This window comes from Ochotona princeps, chromosome 6, assembly GCF_030435755.1.
Source record: "Ochotona princeps isolate mOchPri1 chromosome 6, mOchPri1.hap1, whole genome shotgun sequence".
In the NCBI taxonomy this organism is placed as follows: Eukaryota; Metazoa; Chordata; class Mammalia; order Lagomorpha; family Ochotonidae; genus Ochotona; species Ochotona princeps.
In genome coordinates this window covers 43,323,375-43,337,700 of record NC_080837.1, presented here as the reverse complement: position 1 = coordinate 43,337,700, position 14,326 = coordinate 43,323,375, and the positions used below count along the sequence as shown (strand labels likewise).

The following is a 14,326-nucleotide window of genomic DNA, read 5'->3' as shown; positions in this document are numbered from 1 at the left end:
TTAAGGGGTCACCTTTCCTGGAAGTCTTTTCACAAGCTATCTCACCCGTCTCTCCCCCACCAATGAGTTAAATTAGCCTTCCTTAGTTTCCTTCTGGTCCTAAGCCTGGGGAACGATAAGACACTCCTTTGGTTGATACAATCATCTATTTCTGTCTCATTTTGTGGACTGTTAAGTGTAAAGAGAACAGATGTACATTCCTTTTCTCTTCTGTAGTGCCTGGAAAGGGACCTGGTATTTCCAGAAAGCTTGAAAAAAAAAACTTGCTGATTAAATAAGTGAATGGCAGGGTTATAATCAATTTATATTTCTCCTTTGTGTATTCTCTGTATTCTCATATTTTCAAATTACATTGATCATATGATACTTCTAAAAAAAAAGCCATCCAGAAAGACTCTCCTCTCTGATTTGCTGGTGCAGCTGGCCTCCGTACAGCCTGCCACCTTTGGTTCTGCTGCTTCTGACAGCTGCTGCTCTAGGCTATCTTATGACATGGAGCATGACTATGCTGCATTGCCTGAAATTCTGCCTAGCTGGTGCATTTTTCCCTGCCCAACAACTTTGAGTTTTTCATCACAGAGCAGGTAGCTTGGAAGTCTGCTTTTCTTCTCACTGTCTTCAGGGGTGCAGCTTGGTATAATTTGTGACTCAGCAAATGACCCTTTGACAAAGCAGCACACTGAGACTGTTTTGTCAGCTGCTGAGTGCTAATTCTACTGTAGTGCCTGAGGGTATGTTTCCTGACAAAAAACCCTCACATTTTGATTTCACATTGCTCCCCCTATATTCAAGAGACCTTAATTATGACTTTCCCTGTTGAGCCAAATCTAAGCCTTTTCAGGTAATTAATAGAAGTGGCTTATTTTTTTCAGCATTTAAGATCCAAATTTTGCTTTCTCTGTACAAAATGACAGCATAAAGCAATTATGGTTGTCGCTAAGTAAGAGTACTTTCTCCATATGTTGCTTCAGGTGGCACAGAAACTATTTTAAGATTTCTGTAGGCAAGTTGAAAAAAAAAAACCTTACAGTCTACAAACATTTTATCAGCCTCTACAATGTTCACCCAAGCATTACAATATTATAAGGTTAATTTGTCATCTCAAATGTTCTTCAGCATGAATCTGGGATATGCAAACACAGATGATGCACTGGGAGAGAATGAGACCACTTAATCTAAAGTGGTTTTATTAGGTGGCCTGACAAAGTGTTTTCAACTGCTATTTTAATTTCTGACTTCTTAGTCCATTGTATCATGTATCTCTTTCCAGACTGTGAAACTATGTTAAGTGAGAACATTACAAAACAAAGTCTGAGACACCTGGATATGTTGCAGAGATTGGTACTCTGATGCCATTAAGTATTTTCAGGGAGTTGGGGGGAATGAATAACTATTGATCAGTAAGACAGCATCCATATTCAAATGAATGTGACAGCAGGCAAGTTGCATTTATCTGGCATTTAGCTGAAAAGCTGATTATACAGCAGCAGGCAAATGAGGTGGAAACATCTTAGAGATTAGGTTTGCTCCCAGTGTCCTACATTTCAGAGGGATGCAGCCAGTACTTCATATTTATTGTCTCCCATGAATGACCTTTCCTCCCCAGATTGTTGGTCTTGTGATTGAAATTAATGCAAGATTGGCCTGAGAGAATATTATAAAATCAGCTCAGCCCAAAGGATAGTAACATTAATGGTCCTGTGACTTTTGTTTTGTATTGTTTTGTTTGACATAAGTCATTTGCCATCAATGACAGATGAAGAAACTGAGGTCTAAATTCGCCAGTGTGACTAAGGCAAGGCCACATCACCTGTTGGTGGGGTGAAACGTAGAGAGCCCTTTCTGAAACTCAATGCTTTGCTGGTATTCATTGGCATTCCTGTCACAGCACAGTCCTTCTTGTGATCTTTCATTCCACTTCTCTGAGAATTCTGTCTGGGAATACTGCCACTGCTCCCTTTGTACCTCCCAATATTCCCTTCCAATGTCTACTCCCTTCTCCACTCCAGTTGGCCTCTGACATCCACACACTCATGGGTTAAAGATTAACCTTGGTTTTGACTGGTGACATTGTGCAGAGGAAGGATCCTGAACCTCAGATGATGTCATTTGCCATTGCCCATTTCTTTTTTTCTCACCAGGGTTGAAGTCCTGTCAAACTGAACCACCAAAACATTTGTAATTTTTAAAAATTTTTATTTTTATTGGAAAGGCAGATCTACAGACAGAAGGACAGAGAGAAAAAACTTACATTTGTTGACTCACTTCCAAAGTGGCTACAACAGCTGGAGCTCAACTGATCTGAAGCCAGGAGTCGGGAGATTCTTCCAGGTTTCCCACATGGGTGCAGTGTCCCAAAGCTTTGGGCTGTCCTCCACTGCTTTCCCAGGCCACAAGCAGGGAACTGGATGGGAAGTGGGGCCACAGGGATATGAACTGGCACCCATATGGGATCCCAGGTGTGCAAGACGAGGATTTAGCCACTAGGCTATTGCACCAGGCCTAATCTTTGTATTCTTCTTCCTGCATCTTGTCTCTATATTCTGTTGTGCCCTCCTTCCTAGTATTTTGGCCACCTTTTCTGATTTTCTAGGTCACATATTTAGTCAAATTCCTAACTTAGAATGTGAGAACAATGATTCAACTCAACACAGGATATCACTTATAGTATGTAAGACATTGTGGGTGGTGAAAAGTTAAACCAGATAATCCCATCCTTCAAGTTGCTTTGAATTCAGAGGGAAACTCACCTGCAATCCTTTATGAATAACAACAGGACAGGAGATGTACAATCAACATGCTGAAGTATAGTACCAGGAAGGAAGACAGGTTTATTGGAGTGAGTGGCATTTAAGCTGGAGCCTAATAGTGGCACGAATGAATTTACCTTGCTCTTTGAAAGGAAGCACTTCGCAGCTGACTTAAAACAACAGTGGCTTTCATCGACTGTGAAGATCACAGTGATTGGATTGGGTTGCTGTTCTCTAGTCTCATCTGTGAAATGGGGACAATACCTACCCTGCTGTGTCCTTGTCAACTAAACTATACTTCACAGAGTCAAGAAATGGGTTTTATAAAACTGTATATCCTTAGAGTCTAAGATCATTTCTAACATAGCGGAGGCATTCAATAACTTCTTATTAAACCAAGCAGGTGTAAATATCTTTCCCACTGACTTGTTACTATGTACTTTTGTAGTCATTTATATCCTAAATTTATATTTTGCTTACATAAATCGGCTCTTTGGGTAAATATTTTTCTTCTACTTTCCCGTTAAGCCACCTCCTACACCTTCTCACCACCATCAAGCTTAGAGTAAGGATATATTTCTGGTCTGATTAAAAGACAGACTAAGGTTTAGGAATCTCTTCAGAAGTCTGCTAAAACAATTCAAGGATGAGACTGGGTTATCACTCTCTTTTTCCTTTTAGGACTAAGCTCACATGGTTACGGTATTATTTGGTTGGTACTTTAAGATTCCAGCATCAATTCAAATCTAGTTGAGTTCAAGCTCTGAAAACATTTACCTTTCCCATTGATCCCAAGTCACCGCTCCTTCCTATTAGCCATTGCAGCTAAGACTCAGAGATGGTGCTTCAGCCGTGGGAGGGTTTCCGAGCAGTGTCACAAGTCAGGCATGTGGCATCTGGGTAGCTCTAACACAGGTTTCCAGGCAAACAGAATAAAGCTGCAAAAAATGAGTTGTGCAGATGCTCAGTCTTCTTTAAATTTACAACAATGGCTTTGAAAAGAGAAATATGCTCGCTTCAGCAGCATGTGTAGTAAAAAAAAAAAAAAACCTGGAATGATACAGAGAAGATTAGTATGGTCACTGCACTAGGATGAGAAAATACTGACCTAGTACTGACATTGACTTCGTGAGTCTTCAAAAAGGTCATGGATAAAGAATATTATGAAAAAAAAAAAACTACATGAGTTCAGAATTTTTTTTTCTCTGAAGATGTATTTATTTTCATTGGAAAGTCAGATCTGTAAGCAGAAGGAGAGACAGAAAGATCCTCCACCCGCTGGCTGGCCCAATCCCCAATGGCCACAATGGCCACAATGGCCAGAGCTCCAGGGCTGAGCTGATCTGAAGTCAGAAGCCAGCAACCAGGAGCCAGAAGCCTCCGCCCCCTTCCACTCCTCCCCCCGCCCCCCCGGCCCCCCTCCCGCCAAGGCTTTGGGCCGTCCTCGACTGCCCTCCCAGGCCACAGGCAGGAAGCTGGAAGGGAAGTGGAGCAACCGACACAAACCACTGCCCCCCTGGGGATCCCTGTGCATAGCAAGGCAAGGACTCCAGCCACTAGGCTACGGCACCCAGGCCCGAGTGTACTACGGATTTTTACCCAGGTAAGCTTATCTTAAAATTTCCATGCACTTTTTCAAGTACTCTGGTATGCGACTGAGCAACACTGACACAGGACCTCTGGGAAACTATTTTCTCTTCAATAAGTGAAATTTACGAAGGGTGGCTGTGAGGATTGATGGAAGTATACAAAATATCCATCAGTGTCTGGCTAATATTATCAATAATAATACTAAATTCCCTATAAGTGTTATTTGTAAGAAGGACAGAATCTTTGGGAAAACAAAGACAGTTACTGGGTCATTCTCCCAAATGCCTGACGTACCAGGCTGTCCCAGGCAAATGCCAGGAACCGGGAACTCAGTCAAGGTGTGCTACTTGGCTGTCAAGGGCCAATGGCTTAGGCTATCGTCTGCTGTCTTGTCAGCGTGCTTTCCTGGAAGCTGAGGCGAGACCCCTATGTGGGATCCAGAAACCCATGGAGAGGCCTGGCCGCTGAGTCCTGTGAGATTATCAAACAAACATGCCTGTTCCCTCGTCCAGACTCAGTCTTTGGTTATTTTTTTGCCTTAAGAGATTTAGAGTTTAATCTTCGAAATGGTTTTCCCGCCAGCCACCTTGCTAGTTCTATGTGGAGGAAGGTAGAAAACATGCAGGCCTCGGGAGTAGGCTGCTTAAGGAAAGACCAGATGCAGGTGTGCGTTTATGTTTGGACTCTATTTCTTGGCCTTTTCTTCCTCAGCTTCTCCTCAAGAATAGCTAGGTTCGGAGCAGGAGGCGCTGACCCGGTCACTGGACGGAGGCGACACCGCCTCTCAGGCGTGGGAACCCCCGGAAATTTGAAAGACTCAGTTTCGTTCCCCTCCCCCATCTCTGCCACCCAACCCAGAACCTGCACCCTTCATGTGACCGGGGACAAAGATCCCGCGACTGCTGGTTGCCCTGGCTGCCCACCTTAGACCAAGCCTAGCGACTACCGCCTTCCGACTCGGCAGCCCATTCCCTGAGGCGCCGGGTGACCGCCCGGCGCCCCGGCCCGGCCCAGCTGCTCGGGTGCTGATTGGGCTCCGCTAACTCCTGTCCCGCCTCTTTATCCTTGCGCGGCGGCGCTGCACGTTTTCATTGGTCAGGCGTTCTGCCCATCAGTCGATTGCTCACCGCCCCTAAACAGTTCGTCCGGCCGGCGCGTGCTAGGAAGGCGGGGCCTCCGTCTGGGGGCGGGGCCTCGGCGGAGTTGGGCGCCGCGTCTGCCTGGCGCTTCGGCGCAGTACTGGAGCGCAGCACCCAGCCGCAGCCGACACAGCTGTCGCACCTGGCCAGGTAAAGAGCACCCCGGGCTTCCTCCTGGCCATCTGCCCCGCCTCTTCTTCCCGACCGCAGGCTGTCCGCTCCGCCTCCCTGGCTTCAGGGTTCTCCTCAGATCTGTTCTGTCACGCTCTCTTACCTTTCTCCCCTTCTGCGTCCGTTAGTCCAGCTCCTCAAGCGAGACTGCTCCCCGAGTGCGTGGCTGGGCTCACCCTGCCGGCTCGACTCAAGGCTTCTCGCTGCAGAATTCCTGTCGTTAGCCCTCAGGTCCCATCCCTACTGAACTCATGCAGTGCCGTTTCCTTCCCAGCTTTGGCACAGATAAGGTGGACGGGGTTGAAGGGCGAGGGCGAGAAGGTGGCTGCGCTCTATTTTGAAGCTATCTATATGTGCTTGGCTCACTCGGGGAGCGCCGCAGTGGGTTCGGAATCGGGTTGGAAGCTTCGTGATAAGGATGGCAGATGCCTAGAAGGATAGCTGTTGCTGCTTCGGGCTTGTTTATGTGGGTGACACTCACCTCACCATTTCTGTCATCACCACCATCACTACTATAACTGTTCTCCTCCACCAAAGCTGTCCTCCTCCACCAAAGCTGTCCTCTGGCATGTAAGTGCTAACCTGGACCCTTCCCCACCATGCCACCATCTGATGGCCAGTGACTCCGCTCCAAAGCTGCAGCGGAACCCTGTTGTAACTCAAGGACAAGTAGCCAGGGGCAGTTCTTTAACCCTGCTTGCAGTTAAGATGGGTCAAGAAAACCTTTTGCTTGAATCCTCTCTATTTCTACTTTGTGAGTGTCTGGTGTGGGCTGAATGCAGAGTCCAGGGCCTGCTGTACAGGCCTGTGCAGTGTGGAGCTTCAGTCCTAAGAGGTCCATGTCCAGACTTAGGACTTGCAGAGCATCTGACCGGCTTCCCCAGTGGCCCCAGTTGATAAGAAGTATGTTTGAGTAGAGGGTATGTGTCATCGTGTGCTCTGCCAGCCTGGGGGAATCCAAGCTCCTGGAAGGGACAGTTATGTTCTCGTTGTCTCCACCAGGTAGCATCTAGCAGGTGTGTACTACTGACATCCAACAACCATTGCCCAGCTGTTTCTAGGGTTAACTAAAAAAATGCATCGGAGCTCAGCCTTAGCCACTTTTCAGGAGGGAAAATAAGCTGGGAGTTACATACCAGATTGACTGTCATTGCGGAAGATGTGGCTGTAAGAGTATTTTGAAGTTCCAGGCCTCCTTGGTTAGAGATATTGATTATTAGTCATTCGGTGAGCTTTACTGTAGTCCATAGTAATTACAGTGAGTAAAATGCCATAGATGAGCCAAGGAAAAGTGGCCTCATGGATTGAGTCAAGCATTAGGAAGTAGTGTCTCAGTGTGGTTAAACCTGTAAACTTCTTAGACTGGGTTCAGATCCTAGATCAGCCAATAATTGAGTGATTTGGGCAAAGTGCTTTCCCTTCTTGAAGTTTATCCCCTTCTGTGTAAAATGTGGATAATACATGCCTCCTAGGAAAATTTATGAGAATGAAATGAAATAATACAGGTAAGATGCTTAGTATTTCCTGTCATATAATCTATGGGGAATTAGTGGAAGGTGCTGTTAAAAAACAAAAACCAAAGACCAAACATCCCCCTCCCCCCAAAAAAACCAGCAGCCAAGAACAGGAATAAAGGCCAGTGTTCTGTCCGGAAAAAAATGTGTGTTCTTTCCCATTGTCATTTTTTCTTTCCTTTTTTAAGTCTCGTGCCAATGGGGTGGGGTGGTAGTTTTCAGGTTCCTCTTAGTACTGCATCTTAGAGAGGTTATGCTGATGACAGCCACTTGTGTTGACTAGCCATTTCTCTTGCCAACCTGGGCAGGGGCTACACCTGCTCTGCATGGAGATGCATTACAGATGTAGCCTTGGAGAAGGTTTTTGGCTCCCTGGGCCTCTTGTAGGCTGCTGCTCTCTCCCTGGCTGTTCAGTGTGCTAGCTTGATAAATTGTGCCTTTAACAGAAGCACTGGTGTATGTGTTGGCTTCTGCCCAGGGGAGGCATAATTACTTTTCTGCAAATGCTCCTGAGAATAGGAGAAATCCTAACTTGTCATTATGGAAAAACTTGTATTTTGCAGTATTTTGCTTCTTTGAGAATAATTTTTTTTCCTTTCCCATATAGCAAACAGCAAGCAATGTGTACATTTAGAAACAAGAGTTAACAGCTATGTCTGATTTAGAGAAGCCCTTTGACAGTGGGAGTATATTGGCAGTTATGTTAGTTATGAATCTTTCTGTTGCATGTGATAGCAATCCAGCAGAAAGAGTTCTGAGCAAACAGCATTTTTGAGTCCTGTGATAGAGCCCATGACCTACTGTCTTGGTAGGGAAGCTGGCCTACCCTGGGGAGGCCATGAGACTCAGATGTTTCGAGGTTGTTTTTGATTTTTGTCCATCTCTTTGGGTTCTGTTCTTGTTTCTGTATGTTGGCCTTATTCTTTCCTGTAGCAGACTCAGTGCTTTTACAACCTTCACAAGCTCTAGATTTATATCCTCTACGTCTGTGACCCAAAGGAAGCATCCTTTTCCTCCAACTTCAAAATCTTGTAAAATTTCAGAAAAGCACAGCGATGAATGAGGACTCTGTCACAGGAACCACTTGGCTAGTCTAAATGTTTTGGTCAAGGTGTGGGGCCTCGTAGATTCTAGGATTGTCTGAGGGTGGCTCTGAGTCTGGACTTTCTCCTTTTGTTCAAAAACTTTCTCCCCCCCCCCCAAAAAAAAATAACATCCAAAAACCTTTCTCCTTTTCTCCAACTTTTATTTGGAATTGGTGGAGCAGTCCCTAAAGGAAGAGGAATGAAGGCAGAGTGGAACATGATGTGATGATTATCAACAACTGATTGAGAAGTGCTTCTCTCCTACCTCATTTTCTGTGCCTCAAAGTTGAGTTTTGTGTCAAGACTTTGGACTATACATATCTTTGTAGGCTGTGGTATGTTTTAGATGATTTTACCTAGAATGTTTTTCTTGCTAAAACTTTGTGAAAATTCCCCAGGAATAGTTGATAACATGTAGCCTTTCTACTGTTGGTAGTTTGTTCATGTTTGGAAATTATTCATAATCTCTGATGGGGACATAAACAGCAGCTATTATTTTTAGATGTGCATGGTCTCTGTCTTAAAATCAGCTTAATTCTCAACAGGCCCAAGCCTGTGTGTTGACAAAGTTACAGCCCTTAATCAGATTTGCTTGATCTTGCAGGGATGCTGAACCATGGGAATTATGTTCTCATGCAGCAAATATGAGCTTGCACCAACAGGCTAACCTAGTGAAGGAACTGACACATCCCTGTGTTTAGTGTGTGTCTGTGCTGAAGTGCTGACAAAGCAGTCATCTGTGGGCCCCGAAAATAATAATTATTTAAGTGAGAAGACATAAAGAAGGCTACAAACCATCTTACTTTGTCAACACAGAGAAACAGTAATCAGTCTGGGAGATTGGCCATTCCCTCAGTTAGGTTTCTCTAGTCCTCTGGCTAGAGAAAAACATGCCCAGCACAATGTGGATTTCCGTGTTTCTCTAGATTAATACATTCTGCCTTAGTATATGGTGGATGGTGGGAGAGAGTGAGAGACTTGGTCTTTAAGCTCTCTCATCATTTCCCTGAAGTAATAAGACCTATGTAGGAACTCCCTAGGGTTTTGTTCTTAAATTAACCCACCTCTTATTTCCTTACCTTGATCAAAACTGACTTTGGTATCCCATCTTACTATTTCAATTTCTCCTTTCTAAAGTGTCACAGTTCGCTGTTTAAAACTCATACCTTTTGAACTAAACTATTCTTGCCTTTTTGGTATACAAGTGAAGAAAAACATCTTGGAGGTGGCAGGACTTTTTAAAATTTATGTTGGTCCTCAGAATCTAGGCATTCACTGAGAAGTAAGAGACACAGCCACAGGCAGGGGAGGATAGTGAGGCTGTGAAAGTAGGACAGGAAACATCATTATGATGCTGCTGCCAGGGTCCCAGGACTAGCATTTTTGCCACAATAGGAGTGCTCTAGTGCACCTGTTTGTGGAAGAAGCCCAGGAACACGATGTGACCTGAAGACCAGTGCTGTACAACCCTGCTGAACAGAACAATGCTTGTTAAAAACTTTTTGAGCCACAGTTGCCATTTTTACCTGTATGGGTATCCACAGTCACCCAGCCTCAGGCACTTTTTCTGTGATGTCCTCTAGGAAAAACAGAAAGAAGAATGCAGACAAGAAAAACGTGTCTGGTTGTTAGGAGAAACCCTCTCTAGGGATCCACACACTGGCTATTTGAGCAAGGGGGATCAGGCTTCCCAAACTTTGGTGTTATGCAAATGAAGTTCATATGAAATTGTGTGAATGAATGGTGTTGTCTGTGGGTAAGAGAGACCCTTTCTGAGCAGTATGGGGATGATCATGTCTTATGCTTCCCAAGAGCTCTTCCTTAGGGGCCTGAGGATTCTTCAGGGTTTCAGTTTGTTTAAGTGTGGAAGAGCAGGTTTACTGCTGTTTGATGGTGTTGGGATTGTTTTGAACTAGGATGGAATTATTTGTAATAATTGCTATTTTGCATTCGATTACCTTTCTCCTCCGTGAGAACTGCCACTGCTATTCAATAATGTCCTTAATATCTATTCTAAGAATAGGAGGTGAGCATGAATGACATGTTCTTTCTGTTTCCAGCATGGTCTTAATATAGAGGATTTTAAGACTCCATACCGGTCTGCTGATGTTTCTATGTAGTAGGTAAATGGTGCCATATCTCCTGTACGGATGGGAGAGTTAGGGTTCATGGAGCTCAGTGTATTTGCTTAAGGACATAGCTCCAAAGGGAATCCTGGTAGAATTTACTGCTGAGCCTGCATTCTGTTTTCTGTGTGTGCCCTGGTAGACCTCAAAGAACATTCCTAGTTTTAAGTTTTTAAAACTTTCTAAGCAGGATAAACCATAAATATAGCTCAGTATTCTGAGTGTGGATCTAGTGGAAAGTAAGAGTTGCTTTTTTTAGGCATAAAAGTTGTTATCCATTCTCTTTTTAGATGAAGGCAGCCACTTCAGAAAAGAATTAAAGCCTAGCTCACATTTGGAAGGCTTTGCAAATAATTTTTTTAAAAGCCTACAAGGTCTGCAAGAACTGAAATTCATCTGCAGGACTGGCATCAGCTTTATGCTTGTTTGCCAATGTCCTTGTCTCCTTTTATTCCTATTTCTAATGTAGTGCCTTCTACCTTTTATCTGTGGGACCCTAAATGGGCTTCTGAATCCTCTATTTCCTTTCCATTCATCCCTCTTCCCATAAATATGAATTATTATATCATACATAATAGGACATCTTGTCCTTGTATTGAGGTTATTTTCTGATTTGTCTTAAGCTCACCCTAATTCATGCTTATTTGAAGAACCGAAAATCCACAGGGTCTTCTGGAAAACGGTAGCAGATTGATAGAAAGCAATTTTCCCCCAAATTGTAGTTTCTTATTTCTTACCCTGTAACTCTTCTTCCCAGATATTCTCTAGGCAGATGACAAAATATGTATCTACTTGTATGGTGGAAAAAACTAAGATGAGACAAAAAGTGACTTACTCAAGGCTACTCACCTTCACAGTGGTACAGCTAAGAATAGCTTCAGGTCACCCGACTCCCTGGGCTTTGTCCATTACATCACTCAACTTGTCTTCAGGAAGTAATAGCCCTGCCAACTACAAAAATTGAGAGAGCAGACAACTCTCAGTTTGGGTGCTCTGCTCCCCCTGCACCTTGTCTTTGGTGACAGTACAGCCATATCTGCCAAATTGTTATGTTATTAGCTAAGTTCAGGAATTTAATCATCATAGAACTTATTAGGAAAACAAAAATCCTGAAATCACAGTCATGAATTGGGTGGATGACAATGCAAAGTGAAGAGATGGTTGAATGCTCCAAAGTGATTGTATAGGGGGTTACTTCTCCAGCCACATGAAAAAAGGCACAAATAGAAGAGGGGAGAAGGGATGTATTGTCTAAGACAATGTGTGTAGAGCTGTGACATGGACCCTGCAGAATAGCATTAGGAAAATGTCATAAATAGACAAAGAGTTTTAAGAAGTGGTAGGCCATTTTTAAAAAGGATTTGAGCATCACAGTCAGTGTGGAATATATAAATCCCACTGCTGGAAAAAAAAAAAAAAAGATGGAATGAAATCCATAGAGAGCACAACAGACACACAGAAAAAAAGCAGAGCTACTCTAGTCTTGTTTTGCTCTTGTCTTTTCCATTTAAGTAAGAATCCTCATCTTGTTTGAGATAAGAAATATCTAATCTGTTTATTTTATTTATTTGACAGGCAGAGGGAAATAGAGCAAGAGCTCTCATCTGCTGTTTATTCCCTAAATACCTGAAACAGTCTGTGCCAGATGTCAGACTCAGGTGCTGGGAATTCAATCCATGTCTCCCACATGAGTGACAGCAATCCAATTTCTTGAGCCATTATCACTGTCTCAACGTCTGCATTAGCAGGAAGCTAGAGTCAGAAGCTCCAGTGTGGGATTCTAACATCTTAACTGGCATCTTAACCAGTAGACTAAGGCTAACCACTGACACCATCATCGTTTCTCTACCTTTTGTTTATTTTATTTTGTAAACACTTCATGTTAATTTACATTTCAGGCTGTTTTTTTGTTTGTTTTGTTTTATTTTGTTTTTGCATGGGGGTGGAGGGAAGGTGGAAAAATTGAACAAGTCTTTCTTAAGGTTACAGCCCCCCAGAGTCGATGAAGGCCCCAGGGTACTGACTTGGTGCCATAGCATTGGGAGGTATGACTCTCTTGGCCATCTGGGCATCAGACCACACAGGTTCCACTGTAGTGCCCATCCAGTTTTCTCAGTTATTGCCAACTCCAGCCTTGGACAGATCATATGCTTGATCTACAAATTTTTTTTTGGTGCATTTCTTATGGTCCTATCAGCCTGGGTATATCACAAATGTTTCTCGATGTGTCATGTGGCCTTTCTGGGACACTGCCAATAATCAGGGCCTGGATGTGACCCTCTGTAAGTTTACATGGACCTCTTCTTTTTGCAACAACCCAGAGAAAATAATTCTGCTATTACATTTCTATATCTATCAATATCATTCCAAGCAATTCCCCATGATCCTCTAAAGAGTATAGCATTTTAGAAAAGAAATCCAGAAACATTCACAAGCTACTTTTCTTTTTCTTTTCTTGGTTGTAAATTCTAGTGATGTGGGTGAGTACCAGTTTTAAAATTTGCTTTAGTGAGACTCAACTAAATAGGGAAAATACAAGGAGAAAGAGAAATAAACATAGGTTCCTATCTGTGAACATTACTGTAGTAGTACAGTAGTTTTGGACATTTGTATTGTCCATATCGATTTTCCTTTCCCTGACCAAAACTAGTTACACTAGATTAGAAATCTGAAATCAGAGGGTATATCACTGTAGCACATCAGACTAATCCTATGCCCTGTGGAACCAGCATCCCATATCAGCACTGGTTTGTATCCTGGTTGCTCCACTTCCCATCCAGCTCCCTGTTTATTATCTGGGAAAGCAGTCGAGCATGTCCCGACTCCTTGGGACTAGGCACTCATGTGGGAGACCCAGAAGAAGCTCCTAGATCCAAGCTTTGGGTCATCTCAGCTCTGGCTGTTGATGCTATTTGGGGAGTGAAGCAGCAGATGGAAGACTTTTTGTCTGTATCTCCTTCTCTGTAAAATCTGTCCTTCAAATGAAAATATATAAATCTTTAAAACAAAGTCTGAAATTTGGGACCGATATTGTAATTTATTGGGTAAAGTCACTGACTGCAACGTTGGCACCCCATTTGGGCTACAGCTTGAGTCCTGAGTGCTCTTCTTCCCATCCAGCTCCCTGCGAATGTGCCAAGGAAAGTGAAAGATGGCCCAAGTGCTTGGCTCCCTGTACTCACATGGGAGAACCAGAAGAAACACTTGGCTCCTGGCTCCTGGCTTTGGACTGGCTCAAAACTGTCCACTGGGGCTATTTGGGGTTTGACCCAGCAGATGGAAGATAGATCTTTCTCTGTAACTCTGCCTTAACGGAAATCACTTTGTGGAGAAATTTTATTTGCATTTAGAGCTACTTGGAATGCCATGAGGTTTCTGCTTAAGAGAGCAACCACACTAGATGCTCAGGATGACCCTGAATGGCCATTCATAAGTGTTGCAATGCAGGAGAGGTACTAGGTAACTGTGGTGGGCCAAAAAGGGGATAATGCCTAAATTTTCTGCAAATATAAGATCTCACTGGTTTTGCAAGATGGTGGTATAGGGTGAGGTTATGTTTAAATTGATGGGAAATAATTAAGATGAAGCAGGGAGGACATATTTCAAGAACTGGAAGAGGGCAGGTCGGTGGCAGAGCGGTACCTGGAGACCCACAGACACGGGGAAGCAACAGAAACAGTGGAGCAGTGTTTTAGTGACCAAATCTAGGTTCTCATCTTTAAACTTGAAATACCAAACTACATTTTAATAGAATAAAAAAGGCATTTTATTCACATAATTTTATGAAAATCTTCCCTTAAAAAATGAAATGAAACATTGGTTATAGAGTTTCTTTGAAAGAAGATATTTCCAAAAAGTAAGGTGAGCAAAAAATTGCTTTATTGTCTCTAAATTGGGATTATAACAGTGCTTAAAGTTTTCATGGCCTTTGGCTTACTGTCACTGAAAAAA

The 14,326-nt window shown here is 43.4% G+C and overlaps 2 protein-coding genes and 1 non-coding gene across 3 annotated transcripts in view; 2 read left to right on the top strand and 1 right to left on the bottom strand.

Annotated features, from left to right (window-relative positions):
- RYR3 (ryanodine receptor 3) overlaps positions 1–5,350 on the bottom strand; it is a 602,723-nt gene extending 597,373 nt beyond the window's left edge. The window contains exons 1-2 of the mRNA XM_058666116.1: positions 5,264–5,350; positions 3,528–3,688 (exon numbers count right to left, since the gene is read on the bottom strand). Coding sequence (XP_058522099.1) covers positions 3,528–3,536 — 9 coding nt within the window. The 5' untranslated portion in view covers positions 3,537–3,688; positions 5,264–5,350. The remainder of the gene's footprint in view (positions 1–3,527; positions 3,689–5,263) is intronic.
- Positions 3,775–3,877, top strand: LOC118759316 (U6 spliceosomal RNA). Its single transcript, XR_004996113.2, has one exon. It is a non-coding gene; the product is annotated as a U6 spliceosomal RNA (small nuclear RNA).
- Positions 5,351–5,521: 171 nt separating the features above from the next.
- Positions 5,522–14,326, top strand: part of FMN1 (formin 1) — a 395,926-nt gene continuing 387,121 nt past the window's right edge. Inside the window, exon 1 of the mRNA XM_058666107.1 lies at positions 5,522–5,629. The gene's annotated coding sequence lies outside the window, so the exon portion shown is untranslated. The remainder of the gene's footprint in view (positions 5,630–14,326) is intronic.